General features: G+C 41.6%; 1 protein-coding gene across 1 annotated transcript; it reads left to right on the top strand.

Moving 5' to 3' along the window:
* Positions 1–311: 311 nt before the first annotated feature.
* On the top strand, positions 312–10,240 carry zgc:113337 (uncharacterized protein LOC503741 homolog). The gene is made up of 7 exons (XM_068329839.1): positions 312–491; positions 921–986; positions 1,078–1,398; positions 1,937–2,263; positions 7,818–8,102; positions 8,606–8,707; positions 9,347–10,240. The coding sequence occupies exons 2-7, from the start codon at positions 923–925 to the stop codon at positions 9,364–9,366; spliced, it is 1,119 nt and encodes a 372-aa protein (XP_068185940.1). The 5' UTR covers positions 312–491; positions 921–922; the 3' UTR covers positions 9,367–10,240.
* Positions 10,241–10,307: the final 67 nt, after the last annotated feature.

Genomic DNA, 10,307 nt, shown 5'->3' with positions numbered 1-10,307 from the left:
TCAGGCTTTATATCACAAACTGTATCTCTCTTAAGTAGTAATGATGTATAGAACAGTATATTCATACGTCTATCTGGACTAATTGAATTTCTTAGTACTAGATTTTTTAATACTATTTATCAACATGTTATTGGCTCTGATAACTTTTTATGAAAACATTTGCAGGAATAAACAACATTTTTAAGCAGCAAAAAGAAGAACAAGAATGTTTGCCCTCTCGTCTTATTACACGTTAGTGACACTAGAGGGCGCTGAGATGCGGCGTCTGTTCCAACGTCATCCGCATCCAGCAAGCAGCCGCTGAGAGCCTCCGCCGGCGTTCATTGTGCAGATGGTGCGCAGAGCAGCGAGGTCTTGGATGAGTAGAAAAATCCTCTCTTACAGAGCAGTGATGCCCGAAAAGACTTCTGGGCCATAAGGACGGACAAATGTAAAATGTTACATAGGTAGATCATCTTCAACGTTTACCTGTTGCATTAGGAAAAGCAGAGGTAAGTGTCTAAATGTCATGTTTGTACAGTTTATGGTAGTAATGAGTACAAAAAAGTAGTATTTCTTTTGTAATTGTTCTATTTTGTGTATAAATAGTTGTAAATAATTAAGTTGTTGCAACTTGTTTCAGATTTGAATCAGTGACTTAGACAAAAAAAACACAAAAAAAAAACTTAATCCTGAATCAGGAATGGAATGAATCTGGGTGAGTTAAATTTCCATTGTGTCCCAGAGAATAATTGAATTGTTGTCAGCATCTAATGGTCATGAAGAAATACTACAGATTCCATAATAGCATCCACCTGTATGTCTGTATCACAGCTGGATCAACAGTATTATGGGAGTGTCAGGGTTCATATTGTGTTGACGAAGGTAACTTAAAATATTTCCTTCTCAGTACCATCCTCTCCCTTCATTTTTAAATCTAGTAATGAAGACTATGAGGACAGGTCTGCCGGTGTGTATGCTCTTACTGGTGGTGAGAGGTCTTCATGGTAAGTAAGCCATGAAAAAGGATCTGGAGAAACTCAAAGCATAGATCTGAATGAACCGAATGGTCATGTTTGTATTGGCTGGATGTTTCAGGCAGGGTGACAGCACCAGCGCATCTGGAAGCGCCGGTGGAGAAGCCATTCACTCTGTCCTGCAGTGTTTCACGGGATCGTGGGGAGTCTCTGAGGCAGGTGCGTTGGCTGGACGTCCAGAACCAGACACTGCTGACCTACCAACCTGGGCTGAAAGACAGCGTGAGTGGACAGCAACATGTGGAGCTCACGTCCTCGCCGAAAGACAGCTCAGCCATCACCATCCAGAGGGTGGGCTTCCGTGACGAGGGCTGCTACACCTGCATCTTTGACATGCATCCATCCGGGTCAAAGCAGGGGCAGACCTGCCTCACTGTTACCGGTGAGTAAGATTGTTAAGGATTGCATCTGTTTACATATAATAAACACACACACACACACACACATACACATATATACACGTTATCTTTACGAGGAGTGATGTATTGATATATACAGTTTAAACAACTATTTAAACTGATCTGTGTTCTTCTATTGAATAATTTCATCTAGATTTAAATGTACTTTATTGCCTCATTATTAGTTTTTTTGGATGAATCAAGCGCAAATAAGATCACATCTATTTGCATCAGTAGTCTCTGGGATGGATAATGCTCCCTGCAGCCTGGATATCAGTAGATGATCCTGTAGAGACTTAGATAGTCATGTTAATAAAGAGCTGAGCTGCAGCTGCAGAAAAAGGGATTTTTCTCTTAACCAGAAACAGCTGCTGCAGATTCCATTAGCTGGTTTCTGTTCATGGGGCCTCATGTCTCTAAATTTTAGCTTCATACTATTTTTCACCCTCTGTCTCCTGTGTTCGTACCTCTTCTCTTCATTCATCACTCTTTAATCGAATCATGCACTCTTTATACTCCCAGCGCAAGTCACTGGCGGCAGCAACATGACTGCAGTGAGAGGGAAGAAGACCTACCTGTCCTGTTCTTACGGTTTGCCTGAAAAGGTGCAGCAGATCCTTTGGAGACACACGTCCGGGCAGGGAGATTCCACAGAGGTGGCCTCCTTTGCAAAGCGTAGCGACGCCATGATAGAGCCACCATACCAGGGGAGAGTGTGGCTGAGTGCCTCCTTGTCTGACAGCCAGCTCACCATCCAACCTGTGGCGATCCAGGACGAGGGCTGCTACACCTGCCTGTTCACACTTCCTGACAGGGAAAAGAGTGCCAGGGTTTGCCTCACCACCTACGGTAAACATATTTTCCAATTAGCCATTGCTGATTGTTTCAGAATGCATTCATAGAATGACTAACAAAGGAAGGGAAATGGATCAAGCTGACTAAAGCCAGGCCATCATTTATGTTCTCAGATCCAAACTGAAGAAATTAAGAGTCTGAACAAGAGTGTGCTGAAGTTTTCTGCTGTGTTGTTTCCCAATGGTGTCACACTTGTGTTAAATCAACTGGACATCTGTGAGTGAATTTATCCTGCAGTAGGTCTGGAGTTGGGTGGACAGGATCTCGTGTGCATGAGTGCAAAAAAAACACTCAACTCAAATGTTAGGATAGTCAGGTACCCATGGGGATTAGGCAGGAATGTTGATCTTTGCTTCCTGAATGGCTCTGTTATATGTTTTCTTTTGAGAGACTATGGTATACTGTTGGCCGATTTGTTACCACACAAACACAGAACAGTGTGTCCATCTGAAGAATGGAGCATTAGAAACAATGGCGGAGGCAGGGAGCGAGGGAGTGACACATGACTGTGTTAGTGTTCGCAGCAGACACTGACTCCCTCTGTGCTTTGTCTTACTCTCTTTTTGCTCATTTGTCTTTCCTCTATTTTTCCCAGACTTCTTCTATCAGTAATCTCAACAAACATACATGCTTTTGTTTGAAATCGATCCGTGTCCTTCAGGTACAATTAACTTTTGCTTCACCCCCATTGTGATTCCACAAACAGTGATAGTTAAAACACACACACATGTGCATGTAAGTGAGGTCAATCATAATAAATATTCTACATCCAGTGCAATTAGAATTGGTTTACAGGGCTGAAAAGCGTAGATGTATGAAAAGTTACAATGGATTAAACGCAAATAAAGAGACATAAACACTTGAATAGGGAATTCTTCAAGTGGACACAAACACAACTCCAGTGAAATGATAATAAGAGCTGCTTTGACAATACTTACCAAAAGGCTGGTGATGCAGTGTACCGGTTTTATGTTGGTACGTTGTCTCTGCTGCCCCAAGTGGTCAAAAGAATCTGTTGTCATTGGTTCATAAATAAATAAGCCTCACACACGCATAAAAGAACTCCATTCCAACTGAATGTGTGATTTCATGTTTTTGATTAAATAAATTAAAAATACTGTATACATTCAGAATCAGTGGTGATTTAGTCTCACTTTTCTTGGAGAAGAAAACTGTAAAAGCGGATATCGTACAGGTCTTGTAAGTTATCCATTAACATTATATAGTATGTAAGCATTCTATACAAGTATGTGTTGATGAGTTCATCATTCAAAGTTATTCAGTAAAATGGAAGTTTTCCTCTGTTTTCTTCTTAATAAGACCCCACATTTTACATTTCTCATCAGTTTTGTGTCCACTCACATGTTAATCATTACATTTTTAAGTATATTCAATGTTACGTATGTTCATGACCCACCATTAAATCTGATACAGTTCAGTCCAAATGGGTTTTTCCCATGGAGACATTCAAACCATAAAATATCTTTGACTAAACGTGTTCTTGCCAACAAAAATGTTCTCAGTCCCAGAGTTTCGCATTCCTCAGTCAGCCCTGAGACACTACCTGCCACAAATTTACTCATGGAGCTTTAGTGTACAGGAATTCACATACCTGAACCCTGAACCGATCCAGAAGCTTCAAGGTTATTCTCTAGTATCACCTTAGTAATTTAACCAAAGACAGTCTAATCATACTGTCTGATCATACACAAATGCCAGCTTAACAAAAGGCTCAGTTTTATCTCATGTTTTTGTGAGAGTAAAATTCTTCATTCCTTGCCCTCCCACCATGTACACTCCATTTTTCACTTAGACTTCGATCATTATGTGCTCACACAGCAGAGCTTTTGGCTTGGACATTAAAGACAGAAAAATGGAACAAGTGAAAAAGAAGGAATGTAATAAAAGCACCACGTCAAATAATACCTTACTTGGCACAGTGTATTTCAGTGACCCGGTCATTTGTGTTAGTTAGAGTTAGTGTTAGAGTTTGACAGAGATTTATAGTTGAAGTTGATGTTAGACTTAGAGTTAGACTAAGAGTTAGATTTACACTCAGAGTTAGACTTAGTGTTAAAGTTACATTTAGAGTTAGTCTTCTTTTCCTTTTGGCTTTTCCCTTCAGGGGTCGCCATAGTGAATCAGTTGCCTCCATCTAACCCTGTCTTCTGTATCCTCTTCTCTCACACCAACTACCTTCATGTCCTCTTTCACTACATCCATAAACCTCCTCTTTGGTCTTCCTCTAGGCCTCCTGCCTGGCAGTTCAAAACTCAGCATCCTTCTACCAATATATTCACTATCTCTCCTCTGGACATGTCCAAACCATCTCAGTCTGGCCTCTCTGACTTTATCTCCAAAACCTCTAACATGTGCTGTCCCTCTGATGTACTCATTCCTGATCCTATCCATCCTGGTCACTCCCAGAGAGAACCTCAGCATCTTCATCTCTGCTACCTCCAGCTCTGTCTCTTGTCTTTTCCTCAGTGACACTGTCTCTAGACCAAACAACATCGCTGGTCTCACCACAGTTTTGTACACCTTTCCTTTCATTTAGCTGAAACTCTTCTATCACACATCACACCTGACACTTTCCTCCACCGTTCCATCTTGCCTGCACACGCTTCTTCACCTCTTTTCCACACTCTCCATTGCTCTGGACTGTTGAACCTAAGTACTTAAAATCCTCCACCTTCTTGATCTCTTCTCCCTGTAACCTCACTCTTCCACTTGGGTCCCTCTCATTCACACACATGTACTCTGTCTTACTGCAGCTAACCTTCTTTCCTCTCCTTTCCAGGACAAACCTCCACCTCTCTAGCTTCTCCTCCACCTGTTCCCTGCTCTCACTACAGATCACAATGTCATCTGCAAACATCATAGTCCATGGAGATTCCTGTCTAACCTCGTCTATCAGCCTGTCCATCACCATAGCGAACAAGAAGGGGCTCAGAGCTGATCCCTGATGCAGTCCCACCTCCACCTTGAACTCCTCTGTCACACCTACAGCACACCTCACCACTGTCTTACAGTCCTCATACATGTCCTGCACCGCTCTAACATACTTCTCTGCCACTTCGGACTTCCTCATACAATACCACAGTTCCTCTCTGGGCACCCTGTCATAAGCTTTCTCCAGATCTACAAAAACACAATGCAGCTCCCTCTGGCCTTCTCTGTACTTCTCTATCAACATCCTCAAAGCAAATACTGCATCTGTAGTACTCTTTTTCGTCATGAAACCATACTGCTGCTCACAAATGCTCACTTCTGCCCTTAGTCTAGCTTCCACTACTCTTTCCCATAACTTCATTGTATGGCTCATCAGCTTTATTCCTCTGTAGTTGCCACAACTCTGCACATCTCCCTTGTTCTTAAAAATGGGAACCAGCACACTTCTCCTCCATTCCTCAGGCATCTTCTCACTATCTAAGATCTTGTTGAACAACCCAGTCAGAAACTCTACTGCCACCTCTCCTAGACACTTCCAAACCTCTACAGGTATATCATCAGGACCGACTGCCTTTCCACTCTTCATCCTCTTCAGTGCCCTCCTCACTTCATCCTGACTAATCTTTGCTACTTCCTGCTCCACAGCAGTCACCTCTTCTAGTCTTTGTTCTCTCTCATTTTCTACATTCATCGACTCTTCAAAGTACTCTTTCCATCTTCCCATCACACTACTGGCACCTGTCAATAGACTTCCATCCCTAACCTTAATCACCCTAACCTGCTGCACGTCCTTTCTATCTCTATCTCTCTGTCTTGCCAACGTGTATAAATCAGTCTCTCCCTCCTTACTGTCCAACCTAGCATACAAGTCATCATAAGCTTCTTGTTTGGCCTTTGCTACGTCTACCTTCACCTTACGCTGCATCTCCCTGTACTCCTGTCTACTCTCCTCAGTCCTCTCAGTGTCCCACTTCTTCTTAGCAAACCTCTTTCTCTGTATACACTCAAGTACCTCCTCATTCCACCACCAAGTCTCCTTATCTACTTTCCTTCCAGATGACACACCAAGTACTCTCCTAAACTGTCTCCCTGATCACATTAGCTGTAGTTGTCCAGTCATCTGGAAGCACCTCCTGACCACCTAGAGCCTGTCTTAACTCCTTCATAAAAGTCATGCAACTATCTTCCTTTTTCAGCTTCCACCATTTCGTCTTCTGTTCTGCCTTTGCCCTCTTCATCTTCCTCACCACCAGAGTCATCCTACACACCACCATCCTATGCTGTTTGGCTACACTCTAGCCTACCACTGCTTTGCAGTCACTGATCTCCTTCAGATTACATCGTCTACACAAGATGTAGTCTACCTGTGTGCTCCTACCACCACTCTTATAGGTCACCATATGTTCCTGCCTCTTCTGGAAGAAAGTATTCACTATAGCCATTTCCATCCTTTTTGCAAAGTCAACTACCTTCTACGTTTCTCTTCTGGATACCAAACCTGCCCATCACCTCCTCATCACCTCTGTTTCCTGCACCAACATGTCCATTGAAGTCTGCACCAATGACAACTCGCTAACTTCTAGGTATGCTCTGCATTACTTCATCAAAGTCCAACCAGAATTTCTCCTTCTTCTCCAGCTCACATCCTACATGTGGAGCATACCCACTAACAACGTTGAACATCACACCTTCGATTACTAGCTTCAGACTCATCACTCTATCTGACACTCTTTTTACCTCCAGGACATTCCTAACAAACTCCTCCTTCAATATAACTCCTACTCCATTTCTCTTCCTATCTACACCATGATAGAACAACTTGAACCCTGCTCCTAAACTTCTAGCCTTGCTACCTTTCCACCTGTTCTCCTGGACACACAGTATGTCTACCTTCCTCCTCTGCATCATGTCAACCAACTCTCTATCTTTTCCTGTCATAGTCCCAACATTCAATGTCCCTACTCTTAGTCCTATACTCTTGGTGTTCCACTTCTCTGTCTTCCTACGATCACACTTTCCTCCTCTCTTTCTTTGACGAACAGTAGTCCAATTTCCACTGGCACCCTGTAGGTCAAAAGCACCGATGGCGGTCGTTGTTAACCCGGGCCTCGACCGATCCGGTATGGAAGTCATAGGTTTGATTCACATGTTTGATTTGGCAAAAGTTTTACGCCGAAGGCCCTTCCTGACGCAACCCTCTGTATTTATCCGGGCTTGGGAGCAGCACAATAAGACACTGGCTTGTGTCCTCTTGTGGCTACATTTACATTTAGAGTTAGTGTTACAGTTAATATTAGAGTCAGACTTAGAGTTAGTGCTAGTTGAGTTAGAGTAAGAGTTACTGTTCGAGTCAGAATTAGAATTAAAGTCAGACTTAGAGATAGACCCATACTCAGTTGGATTTAGTGTTAGAGTTACATTTAGAGTTAGAATCAAAGTTAGTGTTAAAGTTAGATTTAGATTTAAAGTTAGTGTTAAAAAATCAGTGTTAAAGTTAGCATTAGAGTTAGGGTTTATATCATGTCAACAAGACGTTGTTTGTGTGTAGACATGATCCAGTGTGTTCTATGCTGGTGATGCCTCTGTTTTCTCCTAGTGCTGCCCAAACCTCAGGTGAGCTACAAGACTACCTCTCCAGGTGTGATCGAATCCAACTGCACCTCAGTGTCACGTCCCCCGGCAGAGATAGTGTGGAATGTAGAGAGAGATAACCGCACTCTTGGCCCCCCTGTGACTACACACATCCCTCAGGACGACGGGACCACTCTGGTCATCAGCACACTGTCTGTCCAATCAGGGCTGCTGAAAGATGTGTCCATCAAATGCCTGGTGCACCACAAAGGGCTTGAGTCACCGATCGCTGTATCCATGAACACTAAAAGTGAGGTGATATCAATCAAGTCTTGCTTATTACAAATATCTGATTGCGTCACAACTTTTTTTTTTTGGGGGGGGGGGTGTTTGCATCCTCATCATCTCCATTTCAACTTCAAATTACCTTTCTTGGCAAGTATATGCCATATTTTTTAATAATGATGTTTTGCACTTTATGATACGTGCCTCTATTACTTTGTCGAGACTCTTTAGCTGCAATGACCATGGTTAGTTCTGTGTTGTTCCTGGTTCAAGTTTACCTGAAGTCTCGGGACTTTTCTGTGTTTAAGTAGTGTCAGACAATAAACATTGATATACATTTAGCTTCTTATGACATTGAATCTACTTCAGTATAAATAGAATCAATTTGAACACAATTAATTAATTTGAATACATTCAAATAAAAACAACAACATTATATTGTTGTATTATTGTGTTCAAATTGATTATATTTATACAGAAGTAGATTGACATTGAATTTTTTTTTAATGTGTACTTTCTCTCTTCTAGTTGGGACGGCTCTTACAATCTTGATCTCAGTAACTACAGTAGCAGCACTGCTGGTCATGTCTCTCTGTTTCTGCCTTTGGAAGTGTTTCCTGCGCAAAGAAGGTGAGACTAGTATAGCTGCTCTCATATTCGCCATTATCAATGGGTTATATCAAGTAGTAAGGGTACAAAGAGTATCATATCCATCTACAATATATACAGTAGGTACGGAAACACAATGAGGACAACAGCAATGACAGACGTCTGAATTTTTGACTTTCACTGACACCTCCCCACACTAGAATTAACTAGATATGAATATATATACCCCAACTTTCTCTAAACAAACAATGATTGGACACATTTACATTAACCTACAGTACATTAATTTATCTGTATGTGTTTGCTTACAAAAGCAGCCAGATGCGTGGGTCAGTGGGGGAAAGTGTCTTTATAATTTACATAAAACACAACTTTTTAACAGAGCGTAAAATATGTTATAAATACAGTATAAAATAATTCAGATTATTGTGATCTTGGTCCCAGCAGCACATTTCAAATAAGCAGGGATGGAAAAAGATGGAAAGATGTGACATTCCACATGAACACGGGTTAATTGCTTACAGGTTATGAAAGCAAATTCCTAAAAGGCTCAGTCATTCACAATAAAGGATGGGGGTGAGGTTCACCCCTATATGAACACATGGATTTTGAGGAGGATGTTGAAGCACAAAGCAATTATTTTTGTGTGTTTCTTTTCAGATGAACAATCTCTTGGATGAAACCTGAAGATGAATTGAAGAGGAAAAATTGTTTCCCTGCATCTTCATCATCTTTGCAGGGAAACTGATGTGATGCGCCTCAGTAGGATGTTGAAAACAATCCTATAAATGAGCTGCAACTGTTCAACAATATTCACCTCTACTCGCCCTACTCTGCAGCTGACTCTTATATAATCTGTAGGCTGTGCTCATTTGAGGTCAATGAAGAAATCATCATGCGTTTCTCTCAGGCCCTATGACTGGCTGAGTTTATGTCCATGCATTCCACATGTCGTCATGTCTTCAGAAAAACTGAATGTCTTCAGAAAAACTGGATGTCTTCAGAAAAACTTTATCTGTCAGTCTTGCTTCCTTACCCAGATAAATGTGTTACACCGACTGTGCTATTTGCTTCATGTATTAATCCTCGTCTAAAAACAGTCCCAAAAAACTCAAGAACAGGGCATTATTGTGATTATATTTTAAATTATTTACTCTTTTGTTTAACTAAAAGTCTACATTTTTCTGATAGCAGGAAAGTTTTAGAAATTTTAGCAGCCTTATTCTGTAAATAGCACAACTAATCTGCACTATTTGCTCACTATTAAGGCTTTACTTCTTGTACCTCATTTGTATTTTATTTTAAAACTGTGTACTGTCTTGTTTGTGTAATATGAATTGTATTATTTTGTAAAACTTCAAAAGGGTGTGTGTGTGTGTGTGTGCGTGCGTGCGTGCCTGCGTGCGTGTGTGTGTGTGCGCGCACTGAAACATCTGTGGTGCCTCTGAGTGGAATGCATGTCCTGTTGCCTCTCACCATGTTAGAGTTATGATAGTTCGTGTGTGTGTGTGTGTGTGTGTGTGTGTGTGTGTGTGTGTGTGTGTGTGTGTGTGTGTGTGTGTGTGTGTGTGTGTGAACATGTGAGGCCAAGAGCAGCTTGTTTTGGGGTGGAGTGCAAGTA

The sequence above is a fragment of the Antennarius striatus genome, chromosome 12 (assembly GCF_040054535.1).
Source record: "Antennarius striatus isolate MH-2024 chromosome 12, ASM4005453v1, whole genome shotgun sequence".
In the NCBI taxonomy this organism is placed as follows: Eukaryota; Metazoa; Chordata; class Actinopteri; order Lophiiformes; family Antennariidae; genus Antennarius; species Antennarius striatus.
This window is presented reverse-complemented; position numbering and strand designations above follow the sequence as displayed.